The sequence below is a fragment of the Pseudophryne corroboree genome, chromosome 12, assembly GCF_028390025.1.
Source record: "Pseudophryne corroboree isolate aPseCor3 chromosome 12, aPseCor3.hap2, whole genome shotgun sequence".
NCBI lineage: Eukaryota > Metazoa > Chordata > Amphibia > Anura > Myobatrachidae > Pseudophryne > Pseudophryne corroboree.
In genome coordinates this window covers 148,613,475-148,631,982 of record NC_086455.1, presented here as the reverse complement: position 1 = coordinate 148,631,982, position 18,508 = coordinate 148,613,475, and the positions used below count along the sequence as shown (strand labels likewise).

At 45.4% G+C, this 18,508-nt stretch overlaps 1 protein-coding gene across 1 annotated transcript in view; it reads right to left on the bottom strand.

Annotated features, from left to right (window-relative positions):
• Positions 1–2,110: 2,110 nt before the first annotated feature.
• Positions 2,111–18,508, bottom strand: part of STXBP6 (syntaxin binding protein 6) — a 151,119-nt gene continuing 134,721 nt past the window's right edge. Inside the window, exons 4-6 of the mRNA XM_063948163.1 lie at positions 15,560–15,725; positions 4,676–4,833; positions 2,111–2,939 (exon numbers count right to left, since the gene is read on the bottom strand). Of these exons, the coding sequence (XP_063804233.1) occupies positions 2,916–2,939; positions 4,676–4,833; positions 15,560–15,725 (348 nt within the window). The 3' untranslated portion in view covers positions 2,111–2,915. The remainder of the gene's footprint in view (positions 2,940–4,675; positions 4,834–15,559; positions 15,726–18,508) is intronic.

The following is an 18,508-nucleotide window of genomic DNA, read 5'->3' as shown; positions in this document are numbered from 1 at the left end:
TATGTCGACAAATCATACTATACCCCTCCGAAAGTGTCCATTAAATTAATAATAATAATAAAAATAATAATAATATAGACCCTGCACTCACAGCTCAATTAAAAGTACATTTTTAAGTAAAAATTCAGTCCTGGTCAACACCATTTCATATGCATGACACACGCTTTACCAAAGGCAGTGTCACACTTGAAACAGCTGTTAAGGCTGCTTTTAATCTTTAATAACTTCTTTTATGAATAGTTTAGTAGCTGAAATCTGAACCATAGATGGACTGACTAGTAATGTCGACTACTGTAGAGAGATTATTTTTAAATCATTCTATACATTAAAAAATCATTCTAAATTCATGATTGTTCTTCCTAAAACTACTTCTCTTATGCTGTACTCAGACATAGCAGCAGATGGGAGGTGGTTGATAGCCAGTTACAAGGTCGACGGTCAATACCATAGGGTTAAAAGGTCGACTTTTTTTTTAGGGTTTTTTCATGTTTTTACATCTTTTCTTGCATTTACTATCCATGTTACAAACGGGTGTGGTATGAAAGGTAGATAGTAACTAGGTCGACCACTATTGGTTGACAGTAACTAGGTTGACAGGGTCTTTAGGTTGACAGGTCAAAAGGTTGACATGAGTTTTGTATGTTTTTTTGGTGTCGTTTTATTTGTAGAGTGACGGGGAACCCCAATTAGTGCACCGTGTTCGCTCGCCATGTTTCGGGCAAGGAGCCTCGCTCAGCTACCACTTCGCTTGGCACAGATTACCGTTCCAATCGTAGTCCACGTGGATTGTTAAGTATGAAAAGGTTCACAAAAAGAAAAAAAATCATGAAAACTCATGTTGACCTTTTGACCCGTCGACCTAGAAACCCTGTCGACCTAGTTACTGTCGACCAATAGTGGTCGACCTAGTTACTGTCGACCTAGAGACCGGATCCCGTTACAAACTATTACCTTTAGTAACCTTCACTTACCGAGCGAAGCAAGCCCACGAGGAGACACGTTTCACAAATTTGGATGGAATAGGTTTAAAAAACACAAAATAACTTGAAAAAAATTTTTTTTTGTGTGGCTACTTTTTTCATGTCGACGTTTTGACCCTATCAACCGAATGAATGTCTACCTTTATATTGTCTATTTTCTGTCTACCTGCAGTAGATACCTTATCACGCTTCAGCACAGATCTATGCGTTCATCTAGCCTTAATACACCATGTATCACAAGATACCTGGCGTGAGTGAGACGCCATGTCCTGTGCAACGCATCTAACTTTGGGGGTGTCTTTCTTTGGCGAAAATGCATCTTAGTCGCAACTTGATGTGACTAGTATGCACGAGGAGACTGTGCTGATTTAATGGATATATGACACTTGTATACTGTGTGTGACTGTACATGGAGCACAGTGGAATATGTATTGAAAAGACTGCAGCTGCTACATTATAGCACTTTGTATAAATAGATTCAGAGACTCAGTCGCACACAGATATGCAAGTGTTGCATACCAAATTTATCAGCACAGTCTCCAGCTGCGTCCTAGTCACAGTTCAGACTAAAATGCATTTCCGTCATAAAAAGATGCCCAATGTTAGGAGATTCTCAGGGGACCTTGCGTGCCATGAGAGGCTGTTTGGTGCGATTCCAGCAATGGTGTATGAGGGCACATCTGTATATACCTTTGGCAATTTACATTTGTACTCAATCACACACAGTAACCTTTATACCTCTTTCGCACCTAAATCCCAGGTCCGATCCGGGATCACCAACATGGTTTCAAGCCGCGTTGATACCCATTTCGGACCCTTTCACAGCGAGGCATAAAGGATGTCATTGTTTTACATATCACAAATACATAATGCAGTGGGCGGTATTCAATTCTTTTCAGCCCCTTTTAAACCCGTTCTGTTTCTGCTGATGGGCGTGGTACTATCATTTCAGTTCGCTATCCTTGGGGTAGCGAGGTACCCTAAGCCTTTACGCAGCTAAACCTGATTACTATTAGCGCAATATGTGCTATAACGGGGATCACTTTAAAAAGGAGATTGGGCGTGATATCATTTGAATACCGCCCAGTATGTCTTCTTGTAAAAAAACAAAAAAAAAAAGTTTGCCACAATTTTCTAAAGATATACGTAACCATTTTATTGCTTGAACAATTATTATGCAACATGGTTCAAAAATAAACACATGGAAATGTTAAAAATGTGCCGGCTCTGTAGAAACACTGGCTTGGCATCTGTGATGGCGATCTCAACTCTAGAGGATGTTAAAATCTGCCGTAAAAGTACAAAAAAAGAACAATGTCCAGCGACGCAGACAAAGGCAATGCAAGCCATTCATACGTGCTTGTCTGCGCAAAGCTGCATAATATTGCCATTGGAAACAAAGGGGTCCGAGCAAGACTTTAATGTGTAGTAGATTGTGCCAGCGCTAATAAGTTCACCAGTCTCCACATAACCAGCTCCTTTTGCGATGCATCATTCACATGAGTGCAGGTATTTGGCTTACCAACTGATCGCTGGCAAGCTTAGTAAACAGGGGGTCCTGCATCATCAATCTTGACCCAACTTAGCGTGTTGCATCCTCAATGCGCTGTATTGGGAATGTCCTTAGAATAAAATCCATCCGCCGATAACTGAATGAAGTTGTTGGTGCAGCAGTAATGTGAAAAACGGCTGCTGAAAGCTGTACCCTGCATTTTATATCCACAACTAACTCTAAACAGAGTGAGGACCCTTGCACTGGCACCACTTGTACCTGAAAAGCAAGATGGGATTGGCAGGAATAGATCAGTAGGCGTCCAATTCGAAATAAAAATATTAATATGTTTATTAATAACCTTGTGCGGAGGTTTTGGCATATAGAGTTCGTCAGGGGAAAAAAAAAGAAGTGATCACATTGTGTCGTTCCAGACTACCGTGTCAGCATTTATGTTTCATGGCAAGCTGTGAAGAGAGGTAAAACATTGCAGGAGTTAGACTAGAATATAGTATATTACATTAGTTATAACAAAGGATCAGCAATTAATTCTCTCTATAGACCTGCCTAAAGTCATACACGCATTTGTTTCATCTCGATTAAACTACTGCAATGCCTTCTACCTTGGTCTACCAGCAAAAGAATTGCACTACTTACAGGTGGCACAAAATGCAGCTGCCAGACTATTAACCAACCAGCCCCGTTCAGCCACATAATACCCATTCTCTACGCCTTCCACTGGCTGACTGTAAGATGGCGAATCTATTTCAGCATTAGCTTACCAACTTTGAAAGCTCTACATAACCAGGCCCCAAGTTACGTGAACTAGCTGCAGATTCCATACTGCCCCACTCGATTACTGTGATCTGTAGTTGGCAGACTTTGAGCAGTACCTAGAATCTCCCGTAATTCATCTGGGGGTCGAGTTTTTAGCAATGTGGCTCCGACTCTATGGAACTCACTTCCCCGCAGAGTTTGAGAGGACCCAACTATAGAATCCTTCAAACAGACCCAATACTTTCCTGTTTACTCAGCATTTTCTGGCTTACTGTATTTCTATGCTCTCTGTATTATATGAAAAGCTTTTCTGTTCTTCATAAACGGGGATGATCGGGGACCAGAGCCGACGTCGCACACTCTCCCTGAAAACGCTTGGGAACGCCTGCGTTTTCTATGTCACTCGCAGAAACCGGTCAGTTACCACCCACAAATGGCTTCCTCCTCTCAATCAGCATGAGAATGGCTGTGCCATTAGAATTTTCGCACCAGCCTGTCGCTGACCGGCGATGCCAGTTGTTGTTTGCCGACGCACGTGTGCGCTGCGGTGCATACGCAGTTAATGACTGATCGCCCTCGGTGCGAAAATGCACAGCCCCGATCAGGTCTGAATCAGGCCCATAGAGCAATAGATAGATATACATATATACAGGTACATACATGTACACGCACCCACTCACATACACGACGTTGCAAAAGTGTATGGACACCCCTCCTAATTAGCGTTTGGTCGTTTCATTCATACCCATTACTTTAACAGGTGCATACAAGCAAGCTTACAGCCATGTCATCTCCACAGTCCAGCAAAGGCAGGAGAATGGATTGTACTAAATAGATTAAAAATACATTTTGTAAGTAAAATATTCTCAGTTTAATCTTTCACATTAGATTAAATCTAACAAAACGTAGAGAATTTTAATTATGCCTTGATATGAAAAGCAGATTTCAGAAGTTGTACTTTCTTTTTCACATGACTGTATACATACACAGGTATCCGGACTCTGGGTCGACACCACTTAGGTCGACACCCACTGGTCGGCAGTGAATAGGTCAACACTAGAAATAGGTTGACATGACCATTAGGTCGACATACAAAAAGTTTGCCATTGAGTTTTTCAAATTTTTTGAACTTTTTCATACTTTACGATCCACGTGGCCCACCTCCTACAGCTCAGTTATAGGTAAACCTAGCCCAAAGCTCGCTCGCCATGCAAGGGGACATGGTGCACTAATTGGGGTGCCCTGTCACTTTATGAAGAAAACGACACCAAAAAAACCTTGAAAAACTCATATATCGACTTTTTTTCATGTCGACCAATTTCTAGTGTCAACCTAGGTACTGTCGACCTCATGGGTGTCGACCTAGACACTGTCGACCACGAGCCCCAAACCCACATACACACCCCCAGAATACAGTTCTCCTCACCTTGTGAGCGGTGTCTGCAAATTGTTGTGCACTATTCATCATCTCTGCCGTCGACTCCTCAGCACGTCCCAGGCGCTCTCCACGCTCATTAAGGGCTTGGCTAGCTTTCTGTACAGCACTAGTGACACTGTCAGCAGCGGAGTGCAATATACTGTTTCCTGTAAGACACAATATACATTGTTCTCAATTGCGGGCAATATGAAGATACAGATGTAGCCAAGCTCAGCTTGGCTGCAAATAGGTGTGCCCGAGACTTGTTTGCTGCGATGCACAAACACGTTCACAGGCCCAATGCATATATTATGCGATCGCTGGTGCAAATAGTCGCAGCCGGCTGCAGGTAGTCGCACCCGTGATGTGTGCATACGCATCGTGGGTAAGCTGAGCCCGGCTAGGTCTGTAGCATTAGAAATGTATAACAATTGATAGATGCATGTATATATTATAAGAGTTTCAAGATTCTTTTATATTTTGTTGTCATTTCACATAGTGCATAGAAATAGTGCATTTTCTGCATAGAAAATGAGCTGTTGCCTGCGACAAACACTCACATTCTAATATTCTTAGTACAATGGGGGTAATTCCAAGTTGATCGCAGCAGGACATTTTTTAGCAGTTGGGCAAAACCATGTGCACTGCAGGGGAGGCAGATTTAACATGTGCAGAGAGAGTTAGATTTGGGTGTGGTGTGTTCAATCTGCAATCTAATTTGCAGTGTAAAATAAAGCAGCCAGTATTTACCCTGCAGAGAAACAAAATAACCCACCCAAATCTAACTCTCTCTGCACATGTTATATCTGCCTCCCCTGCAGTGCACATGGTTTTGCCCAACTGCTAAAAAAATTCCTGCTGCGATCAACTTGGAATTAACCCCAATGTTACAATATTTATTTATTTACAGGAGAAGCTCAGGCTCCTCCCGCCTCTACACCCTGACTGGCTACCTTCCAAACTTGGGGGCAGATGTATGAGATGTCATTGTGGGGTTTTCTGGTAACGAAGTGATAAACGGCAAATAGTGACCCTTGTTATTATCGGCACTGCAATCTGCAAGATAGTGCACAGTGTGCTAGGCAATGTACGAACTGTCAGTGGCACGAAGCTGAAGCACTGGGGGGGCTCTGACCGGGATCGCCAGTTGGGGTGAGAAATTACTCCGCCACTCCGAAAGACAAGATGGCATCGCTTCCTGCTTTGCCTCGGTAAAGAAGCAAAGGAGGAAGAGGAATAGCGGCACAATCCGTGCCACTATGGTACAGCTACCCCTCAGTTTTTAGCAACAAAACCACAAAACACTAAAACAGAGAATAAACAAGGGAAAGTAGAAGATTCACTGACCCATCTATAACAAAACCAAAAGTACATTACAAAAAACAAGAACAGAACAATACGAGTTATGGAACACGTCCTGTGTCCCCCATGAATTTGGTAAAAAGGCCTGAACATAAGTACAGATCTACCCTCACAATGAGTGGTAGGGCAAAGGTGCAGCATCTTATGGCAAAAACTGGCATCCTTAGACAAGAAAGTATAAAATCGATAGAATTTGGTGAATGTATGCACAGAAGACCAGATGACTGATCTGTATAGCAGCTCAGCAGTAGACCCAAGCCTTGCTCCCATGAAACACCCTCCTAACCGGCAGAATGTGCCCTCACATTTTTCTGCCTTACTGTAAGCCTGACTTATTGATATAATCCAGCTAGCAACAGTCTGTTTAGAGGCTGGTCAGACCTTTTTAAAGAATTCAAAGATCTAAGAGACCATTTGTCATATGCACCGCCTTCATCCTCTGGATATAAATCTAAGAGCTTGGACAACATTCGAGGATCGAGAGCCCTCTATGTACAGTATGATCCTGTGGCATACTTCGAACAACAATCTCCTGGTTCAAGTGGAACCTGAAGACCACCTTGGGTTGCAAATAGGGATTAACCCTCAAAATTGCGCAGTCCTCGTGGAACACATGGAAAGGAAACCTATAAGACAAGAATCAGCTGTTCCAGGAGAAAGTAAATCATGAGGATCCCCTTCTGTTCAGGAAATATAAATCTTTCACACCCAATCATAGTTTCCGATTGACAATACTTCATTGCTTTCAGCAAGGTGTGAACCACATTGTATGAAAAACACTTGGACTTTAGGTTCAGGGCTTCAGTACACATCTCATTAAAGTCAGATAAAGTAAAGCTAGAAAACATGACCAAAAACCGGCCAGATCATGCAGTGTTTAAGCTGGGTCATAGAGCTGACCCCCATCACCTATCAGAGATGCCACTTCCTGGGGTGCAGGTCCTGCCTGCTGGGGAAGTGGGACTCTCAGATGTTGACGCCCAGGATATACACTACTGTAATGTCTGTAATAACTGTAATGGAACTGGTAGTGACAGTCCTGCAATGCAAACCGTAGATAAGCCTGATGAGGTGGCCAGATCGGTATGTGAAGGTACGCATCCTTGATATCCAGAGACACTAGGAATTCCCCCTCCTCCAGACCTGAGATTACCGCTCTCCGAGACTCCATCTTGAATTTGAACACTCGTAAGTACGGGTTTAAAGACTTGAGGTTCAGAATCGGTCTTATCGAACCGTCCGGTTTCGGTAGCTGGAGTAGTACCTTGTTATGCAGATGAGATGGAACTGGAACAATGACCTGAGTCTGTACCAGTTTTTGGATGGCATGGTGTAAAGTAATACTTGCCTTTTGTGAAATTGGGAAGCCTGATTTGAAGAATCTGTGAGGTGGGAGCTTTTGGAACTCCAGTCTGTAGCCCTGGGAAATAAGATCTATGATCCAAAGATCCTGGCACGAATTTGACCAGATCTGACTGAAGAATTGTAGGCGGGCTCCCACCTGACAGCCTTCCAGGCATTGTGGTCCACCGTCATGCTGAAGTCTTTGAGGAAGCAGAGCCTGAGCTCTGTTCCTGAGCACCTGCAGTTGCTGGTTTGTGTGGTTTACCTCTTGCGCCGCTGGAGGACGTAGAAGCACCTCTGGATTTGCCCTTGAACTTGGCTGTCTAAAAGGACTGTAACTTAGAAGCTGAATAAGTCTTCTTGGTAGGGTGGGCTGCGGAAGGAAGATACGTAGACTTACCCGCAGTAGCTGTGGAGATCCATTTGTCTAGTTCATCTCCAAACAAGGCCTCTCCTGTGAATGGTAGGCCTTCCACGCCTTTCCTGGAGTCCGCGTCAGCAGTCCACTGGTGTAGCCACAAGCCCCTGCGTGCCGACACTGCCATAGCGGTGGTGCATGCATTAAGCAAGCCTATCTCTTTTATGGCTTCCACCATAAAGTTCGCAGAGTCCTGTATATGCTGCAGGAGTAAAACAACACCCCCCTAGACAAGGAATCTAACCCCTCAATTAGGTTACCTGACCATTTTGCAATGGCTTTTGTGATCTATGCACGTGCAATAGTGGGTCTTTGGGCCACCCCAGCAGCTGTGTACAATGATTTGAGTGTAGTCTCAATTTTACGATCAGCTGTGTCTTTTAGGGAGGCTGTACCAGGAACAGGCAATACAGTTTTTCGTGACAGCCTAGAAGAGACTGATGCGTCCACTATCGGTGAATTTTCCCATTTTTTTCTATCCTCCGTAGTCAATTCCTTTGACACAGGAAAAGTGACTGAGGACTTCTTTTTTACATTAAAATAAGATTCTTCACACTCCTCTGACATTTTATAAGGAATATGAAGAACATCTCTGAAAGCCTCTATAAGAGCCTCTATTCCCTGTGACAGAGCCACATCCCCCCCTCCAAGTCTACCTCACCCTCCTCCAAGTCTGACCCATCAGAGTCAGAATGCAGGGTATGAGCCAGAGATCACTTTTGCGGACAAATGGGAGGGGATTGAGACGCTGTTTTGGGGACAGAGTCTCTGTTCATAAACTCATCAACAGTCTGTTTTAAGTATTGCGTCTCTTTCTCATTGCGGGACAATTTTGTAGAAAGAGTGGCGATAATTCCTTTAAGAGAATTAACCCACTCCGGTTCAGCCCTGCTATTCTGTGAACCCTGAGTAACCAGTAGTGAGCCCCCTGGTGAAGAGGAACACTCCGCTGTACAAGAAACGCACTCTTTGCTTGACATAATGTAATGTGACAGCACACACACACACAGGAAAAGGTTAAGCACAAGTAACCCACAAAGAGCCCTTCAGGGAGACACAGAGTTGTTTGGAGCCAGCCCCCACCACGTCCTTACCGCTAATGCCAAGCTTAGCCGGGTTGCAGAATAAGTAACCTGATAGGGGACTTAGTACACTAATAGTCGCTCCCCCCCTGCTATGACTCCCTGGTACTGCTGAAGTACTTTGGAGTCACACCGGAGGAGCTGCGCGTCCCTGTCAGTCAGCGTCTGTGTCCACTGCAGAGGAAAAATGATGCTGGTGAGCTGCTGAATCCTCTCATAGTGAAGCCCCCCCCCCCCCCTTCAATAGCGCGCGGTATTCCCACTTTTTTTTATACTGGCTTAAAATGGAATAGAACCGTTTTAAAAGGCAGTATTTGCTAGTTTGGGTATTGTGTACAGTGTACTGAGACGCAGTCGTGTACTGTGTCTGGAGATGCATTCCGCCCCGTTTAGAAGCCGTGCGTCTCCGTACCCTCGTGCCGCCATTATGGCCGGGGGCCCTACTAACGAGGGCGCCAGCGCAGTACTCACCACTCTTCATTCTTCTGGCTCTGTTAGGGGTAGCGGCGTGCAGCGGGAATGTACGCTCGCCGTGGTGGGGCTTGCGAACAGTTCACTCAGGAGCTCAGCGGGGAACGGGACCATTAACCCTTCAAGAGGTTGGGCCGTTCACCCCCACCCCCCCACCAAAGTCCCACGAAGCAGGCAGGCTGGTGCCAACCAGCCCTGCCTGAAAATAACAAACAGAAAATAAATGCAGAAAACTGTTCAGGGGCTTCCTTCAGCGTGACCGGCTCCTCCGGGCACATTTTCTAAATGGAGTCTGGTAGGAGAGGCATAGAGGGAGGAGCCAGCCCACATTATCAAATTTTTAAAGTGCCCATGGCACCTAGTGGACCCCTCTATACCCTATGGTACTAAATGGACCCCAGTATCCTCTAGGACAGGGCTGGCCAAACCGGTCCTCGAGATCTACCAACAGTTCACATTTTCCAGACCACCTAGCTGGTGCACAGGTGTAGTCATTACTAAATAATAAGAATTTACTTACCGATAATTCTATTTCTCGTAGTCCGTAGTGGATGCTGGGGACTCCGTCAGGACCATGGGGTTTAGCGGCTCCGCAGGAGACAGGGCACAATAATAAAAGCTTTAGGATCAGGTGGTGTGCACTGGCTCCTCCCCCTATGACCCTCCTCCAAGCCTCAGTTAGGATACTGTGCCCGGACGAGCGTGCATAATAAGGAAGGATATTGAATCCCGGGTAAGACTCATACCAGCCACACCAATCACACCGTACAACCTGTGATCTGAACCCAGTTAACAGTATGATAACAACGAAGGAGCCTCTGAAAAGATGGCTCACAACAAGAATAACCCGATTTTTGTAACAATAACTATGTACAAGTATTGCAGACAATCAGCACTTGGGATGGGCGCCCAGCATCCACTACGGACTACGAGAAATAGAATTATCGGTAAGTAAATTCTTATTTTCTCTAACGTCCTAAGTGGATGCTGGGGACTCCGTCAGGACCATGGGGATTATACCAAAGCTCCCAAACGGGCGGGAGAGTGCGGATGACTCTGCAGCACCGAATGAGAGAACTCCAGGTCCTCCTCAGTCAGGGTGTGCCCCTGACCAAGTAGCAGCTCGGCAAAGTTGTAAAGCCGAGACCCCTCGGGCAGCCGCCCAAGATGAGCCCACTTCCTTGTGGAATGGGCTTTTACTGATTTTGGCTGTGGCAAGCCTGCCACAGAATGTGCAAGCTGAATTGTACTACAAATCCAGCGAGCAATCGTCTGCTTAGAAGCAGGAACACCCATCTTGTAGGGTGCATACAGGCTAAACAGCGAGTCAGATTTTCTGACTCCAGTCGTCCTGGAAACATATATTTTCAGGGCCCTGACAACGTCAAGTAACTTGGAGTCCTCCAAGTCCTTAGTAGCCGCAGGTACCACAATAGGTTGGTTCATGTGAAAAACAGAAAACACCTTAAGGAGAAATTGAGGACGAGTCCTCAATTCTGCCCTGTCAGAATGAAAAATTAAGTAAGGGCTTTTATATGATAAAGCCGCCCATTCTGACACACGCCTGGCTGAAGCCAGGGCTAATAGAATCTTCACCTTCCATGTGAAATATTTTAATTCCACAGTGGTGAGTGGATCACCAATGTGACTTTAGGAAGCTCAAAACAACATTGAGATCCCAAGGTGCCACTGGGGGCACAAAAGGAGGCTGTATATGCATTACCCCTTTTACAAACGTCTGAACTTCAGGCACTGAAGCCAGTTCTTTCTGGAAGAAATTTGACAGGGTCGAAATTTGAACCTTAATAGACCCTAATTTTAGGCCCATAGACAGTCCTGTTTTCAGGAAATGTAGGAGGAAACGACCCAGTTGGAATTCCTCTGTAGGGACCTTCTTGGCCTCACACCACGCAACATATTTTCGCCAAATGCGGTGAAAATGTTTTGCGGTTACATCCTTCCTGGCTTCGACCAGGGTAGGGATGACTTCATCAGGATCCGGCGTTCAACTGCCATGCCGTCAAACGCAGCCGCAGTAAGTCTTGGAACAGACAAGGCCCCTGCTGGAGCAGGTCCTTTCTTAAAGGTAGAGGCCACGGTTCTTCCGTGAGCATCTCTTGAAGTTCCGGGTACCAAGTCCTTCTTGACCCATCCGGAACCACGAGTATCGTTCTTACTCATCTCCTTCTTATGATTCTCAGTACTTTTGGTATGAAATGCATAGGAGGGAACACATACCCTGACTGGTACACCCACAGTGTTACCAGAGCGTCCACCGCTATTGCCTGAGGGTCCCTTGACCTGGCGCAATATTTGTCTAGTTTTTTGTTCAGGCGGGACGCCATCATGTCCACCTTTGGTTTTTCCCAACGGTTTACAATCATGTGGAAGACTTCCCGCTGAAGTCCCCACTCTCCCGGGTGGAGGTTATGCCTGCTGAGGAAGTTTGCTTCCCAGTTTTCCACTCCCGGAATTAACACTGCTGAGAGTGTTATCACATGATTTTTCGCCCAGCGAAGAATCCTTGCAGTTTCTGCCATTTCCCTCCTGCTTCATGTGCCGCCCTGTCTGTTTACGTGGGCGACTGCCGTGATGTTGTCCCACTGGATCAATACCGGCTGACCTTGAAGCAGAGGTCTTGCTAAGCTTAGAGCCTTGTAAATTGCCCTTAGCTCCAGTATATTTATGTGGAGAGAAGTCTCCAGACTTGATCACACTCCCTGGAAATTTTTTCCTTGTGTGACTGCTCCCCAGCCACTCAGGCTGGCATCCGTGGTCACCAGGACCCAGTCCTGAATGTCGAATCTGCGGCCTTTTCATAGATGAGCACTCTGCAGCCACCGCAGAAGAAAACACCCTTGTCCTTGGAGACAGGGTTGTCCGCTGATGCATCTGAAGATGCGATCCGGACCATTTTCCCAGCAGATTCCACTGAAAGGTTCTTGCGTGAAATCTACCGAATGGGATCGCTTTGTAAGAAACCACCATTTTTCACAGGACCCTTGTGCAATGATGCACTGATACTTTTCCTGGTTTTAGGAGGTTCCTGACTAGCTCGGATAACTCCCTGGTCTTCTTCTCCGGGAGAAAACATCCTTTTCTGGACTGTGTCCAGAATCATTCCTAGGAACATTAGACGTGTCGTCGGAAAAAGCTGCGATTTTGGAATATTTAGAATCCACTCGTGCTGTCGTAGAACTACTTGAGATAGTGCTACTCCGACCGCCAACTGTTCTCTGGACCTTGCCCTTATCAGGAAAGCGTCCATATTTCTTTTAGGAAGAATCATCATTTCGGCCATTACCATGGTAAAGACCCGGGGTGCCGTGGACAATCCAAACGGCAGCGTCTGAACTGATAGTGACAGTTCTGTACCACGAACCTGAGATACCCTTGGTGAGAAGGGCAAAATTTGGACATGTAGGTAAGCGTCCCTGATATCCAGTGACACCATATCGTCCTGGTTCGCTATCACTGCTCTGAGTGACTCCATCTTGATTTGAACCCTTGTATGTAATTGTTCAAATCTTTTAGATCTCACCGAGCCGTTTGGCTTCAGTACAACAATATAGTGTGGAATAATACCCCTTCCCTTGTTGTAGGAGGGGTACTTTGATTATCACCTGCTGGGAATACAGCCTGTGAATTTGTTTCCAATACTGCCTCCCTGTCGGAGGGAGACGTTGGTAAAGCAGACTTCAGGAACTTGTGAGGGGAAGACGTCTCGAATTTCCAATGTACACCTGGGATACTACGTGTAGGATCCAGGAGTCCACTTGCGAGTGAGCCCACTGCGTGCTGAAACTCTTGAGATGACCCCCCACCGCACCTGAGTCCGCTTGTATGGCCCCAGCGTCATGCTGCGGACTTGGCAGAAGCTGTGGAGGACTTCTGTTCCTGGGAATGGGCTGCCTGCTGCAGTCTTCTTCCCTTTCCTCTAACCCTGGGCAGATATGACTGGCCTTTTGCCCGCCTGCCTTTATGGGTACGAAAGGACTGAGACTGAAAAGACTGTGTCCTTTTCTGCTGAGATGTGACTTGGGGTAACAAAAGTGGATTTTCCAGCTGTTGCCATGGCCACCAGGTCCGATGGACCGCCCCTTTATACGGCAATACTTCCATGTGCCGTCTGGAATCTGCATCACCTGACCACTGTCGTGTCTATAAACTTCGTCTGGCAGATATGGACATCACATCTACTCTTGATGCCAGAATGCAAATATCCCTCTGCGCATCTCGCATATATAGAAATGCATCCTTAAAATGCTCTATAGTCAATAAAATATTGTTCCTGTCAAGGGTATCAATATTTTCAGTCAGGAAATCCGACCAAGCCCCCCCAGCGCTGCACATCCAGGCTGAGGCGATTGCTGGTCGTAGTATAACACCAGTATGTGTGTATATACTTTTTAGGATATTTTTCAGCTTCCTATCAGCTGGCTCTTTGAGGGCGGCCGTATCTGGAGACGGTAACGCCACTTGTTTTTATAAGCGTGTGAGCGCCTTATCCACCCTAAGGTGTGTTTCCCAACTCGCCCTCACTTCTGGCGGGAAAGGGTATACCTCCAATAATTTTCTATCGGAGGAAACCCACGTATCATCACACACTTTAATTTATCTGATTCAGGAAAAACTACAAGTAGATTATTCCCACCCTACATAATACCCTTATTTGTGGTACTTGTAGTATCAGAAATATGTAACACCTCCTTCATTGCCCTTAACATGTAACGTGTGGCCCTAAAGGAAAATACGTTTGTTTCTTCACCGTCGACACTGAAGTCAGTGTCCGTGTCTGTGTCGACCAACTGAGGTAAATGGGCGTTTTTACAAGCCCCTGACGGTGTCTGAGACGCCTGGACAGGTACTAATTTGTTTGCCGGCCGTCTCATGTCGTCAACCGACCTTGCATCGTGTTGACATTATCACGTAATTCCTAAATAAGCCATCCATTCCGGTGTCGACTCCCTAGAGAGTGACATTACCAATACAGGCAATTTGCTCCGCCTCCTCACCAACATCGTCCTCCTACATGTCGACACACACGTACCGACACACAGCACACACACAGGGAATGCTCTGATAGAGGACAGGACCCCACTAGCCCTTTGGGGAGACAGAGGGAGAGTTTGCCAGCACACACCAAAAACGCTATAATTATACAGGGACAACCCCTTATACAAGTGTTTTCCCTTATAGCATTTTCACATATGTAATCATATCGCCAAATCAGTGCCCCCCCTCTCTGTTTTAACCCTGTTTCTGTAGTGCAGTGCAGGGGAGAGCCTGGGAGCCTTCCTCACAGCAGAGCTGAGCAGGAAAATGGCGCCGTGTGCTGAGGAGAATAGGCCCCGCCCCCTAAAACGGCGGGCTCTTCTCCCGGAGTTTGTGAGATCTGGCAGGGGTTAAATACATCCATATAGCCTCAAGGGCTATATGTGATGTATTTTAGCCATAAAAAAGGTATAATACATTGCTGCCCAGGGCGCCCCCCCCCCAGCGCCCTGCACCCTCAGTGACCGCTGGTATGAAGTGTGCTGACAACAATGGCGCACAGCTGCAGTGCTGTGCGCTACCTTATGAAGACTGAAAGTCTTCTGCCGCCTGTTTCTGGACCTCTGGACCTCTTCAACTTCGGCATCTGCAAGGGGGGTCGGCGGCACGGCTCCGGGACGAACCCCAGGGTGAGACCTGTGTTCCGACTCCCTCTGGAGCTAATGGTGTCCAGTAGCCTAAGAAGCAAATCCATCCTGCACGCAGGTGAGTTTACTTCTCTCCCCTAAGTCCCTCGTAGCAGTGAGCCTGTTGCCAGCAGGACTCACTGAAAATAAAAAACCTAACTTAAACTTTTATTCTAAGCAGCTCAGGAGAGCCACCTAGATTGCACCCTTCTCGGCCGGGCACAAAAATCTAACTGAGGCTTGGAGGAGGGTCATAGGGGGAGGAGCCAGTGCACACCACCTGATCCTAAAGCTTTTATTATTGTGCCGTCTCCTGCGGAGCCGCTAAACCCCATGGTCCTGACGGAGTCCCCAGCATCCACTTAGGACGTTAGAGAAAAGATGTGCTACATTCATTCCTAACTGACAGTTCTACAGATCTCCAGGAGGCCTGGAAAACATGAACTGTTGGTAGATCTCGAGGACCGGTTTGGCCAGCCCTGCTCTAGGACATATGAGAAAATATGTTTGTGTACTTTGATGCAGTCACACTCACCTGAGAAGAGCCTGGACTGGCAGTTGATGAATTCAGGCTTTCTATCCGAAAGGTACCTCTGGCATGCATGATGCAGGATTTGGAAGAAAGTAAATTTCTCTGAGCCAGAGCTAGCCACCCACTGATCAGAGGCATTATCAAACTGAAGGTCAAATTCTGGGGATTCCTGCAATGGCAAAATGGATACAAAATTTGTATTTCAGGGTAAAACCTACAGTATGTGCAGTCTGAAATTATTAGACCAGTGACACTGGACAGACTGTCCTCTAGCCTCCAAATGTTAAAGTTTTTCTTGAAAACTCACTGTTCAGACAAGCTTATCAAATTCCAGAACAACTCTCTTAACTACCCTTTATTTTCCCCCACTGCCACCCTTAACTGACGATTTATTTCGCCGAAAACCCTTTCCGAAATCGTGGGGTATTTTTATAAGTGAATTAGGTGAAGAACATGAATTGAACCCTATTCCAAATGATTGTAGTAAAAAAAAAAAAAAAATGGAAACAAATATTTTATTGATTTAAAAAAAAAAAAAAAATACCCCCAAAACATCGATCGAGAACATCGCGACCATCGGGAACATCTCGGCTTTCATTTTGAAAGCCGGGACAGCCTGCAGGTATACAGGGGGGGTCTGGGGGTGGCTTGGGAGGGTTCATGTACTCTCCCCAGCGGCTGCCATTGTCTGCAGCCGCTGGAGGGGACAGATCCTGCCGTGCTGACCGATCAGCAGTGATCGGCCGCACGGCAGACACAGGGGGAGAGTGCAGGGAGGCAGACAGCATCAGCGGAGGGAAGTTTCTCTTCCCCGCCGCTGCAAACACTCCCTATCTGACTGGTCGCATCCTGTGCGACCAGGTCAGATAGAGCACTTGCAGGCATGGTCGCATCTGATGCCACCATGCCAGGCAAGTGGTTAAATAAAATATATACATTTTCATAGTTTATTATTACCAGTTATTTATAGAGCGCATACTGTACATATTCAGAAGCACTTTACATAGAATATTTAGTTAATTACATTTAAGTCTGTGCTGCATTAAATTCATAGGTGACTAAGCAATCTTACTATATGACTACTGTATATTTATATTAATACAATTATTACTTAGAAGCACCAACATTCCAGAGCATATATGTTTAACAGCTTATGTAGGCTTAAGGATGCCATGGATGTAATTTACTTGGGTGTTATAGGTTTAAGAGAAATCCCTAAATGAAGCAGTAAAATACACACTGATCAAATAAATCCTTTGGAAAATATGCAAGCCTTTCACCCATTGGCTAAACAGAGATTAAGAAGTGTTAGAGAGATCTATGACTAAAGACTTAAAAGTCTGTAAATGTATAAGTGACTCAATGTAACAAAGTATGTCAGGGAGGAAATAATCCAACCTTCCCATTTAATATTCATTATTCTAAATACCAGGATACTTGATATTCTTCTATACGATGAATATTTTGCCACACAACTGGGATATACACAACACTGACCTAAATTCAGGGTTTCCTGTGTCAATTCAATAACCCAGTGATTCTTAAACTTAGTGCCATGGGCACCCTGGGATGCCTCAGGGCAGGGTCGGACTGGCCCACAGGGGAAACCACCGGTGGCCTCCACTGCCTGTGGGCCCTCCTCATCCTCTAGGGATCAGGTTCCAGACTCTATACTAGTACACTTCAATTATGCATTATACATATGTTACATTATACTTTACAAGAATATGGTTTATTATATATTTACCAAGGGGAACAGAACATGTACTCTGTAATGGTTTGCCAAACCTCTGTGGTGGCTGGCCACGCTCCCACTGCAGCCTGGCCAGACCCATAAACATGGGCCCCTACAACAGCGTTCCCCCGGTGGGCCCTTCATGCCTCAGTCCGACACTGCCTCAGGGTACTTGCAGGGGTTCCCTGGATTGGTGGTCCAGGACCAATTCAAATTATTTATGGTCAATGGAATAGACCAAACCAGTGCTGATGGCTTCCAAACATAACATATGTGGGCAAAAATGAAGTGAATCCTGTCCCTCACCACATAACTGCACCTAAGGATGACATATGAACACAATTTACTTAAGTTAATATTTCTTTCTGAATTTTTCAATAAGAAACTCTTGGCCTAGGGGTGCCGTGGCAAAAATTCTAATACTCTGGGGCGCCATGACTCAAAAAAGTTTGAGGACCACTGCAATAACTCCTATACCAGAATAATAGATCTTCAAACTTTTATGGTGGGTTTCCAACAATGGACCTGGGGATCGTTTGCCAAAGTATAACCAGTATATAGATCGTTTGCCCAAGTATATAGTACTGGATTACTTTACATTCAGGTAGATATGCCTGATGTCTGCGCTGGATTAATATTAGCTGGTGCCAACAGCTGGGTGTGACCAGGAAAGTACACAGGATGCAAAAATTGTTCCAACAAATACTATAATAAAAACACTAGCACGTTAAAAAAATTAACTGTTTGAGAGTCATCAGCACTTGCTCTGCTGGTTAATGGAAATACCTCAGACTTCCACATAGGGTTGTACTACCTAATGCCACATTATGTAATATGAATCAGCGCATTTATACCAGGTCATACATCTGCCACATTAATTCCTGCAAGACCGGCTACAAGACCTGTTATTTTATATTACAGTGCTCTTGCAAAATCAGGAAGAGATTTGCAATCTATACTGTGCACGGGCACACATCAAAACATATCAATCGGTGGATATTCAAGAGATTGAAATAAAAAGGTCTCATTATCTGACAAACCAAAGTTAATACAGGTTGAGTATCCCATATCCAAATATCCGAAATACGGAATATTCCGAAATACTGACTTTTTTGAGTGAGAGTGAGATAGTGAAACTTTTGTTTTTTGATGGCTCAATGTACACAAACTTTGTTTAATACACAATGTTATTAAAAATATTGTATTAAATGACCCTC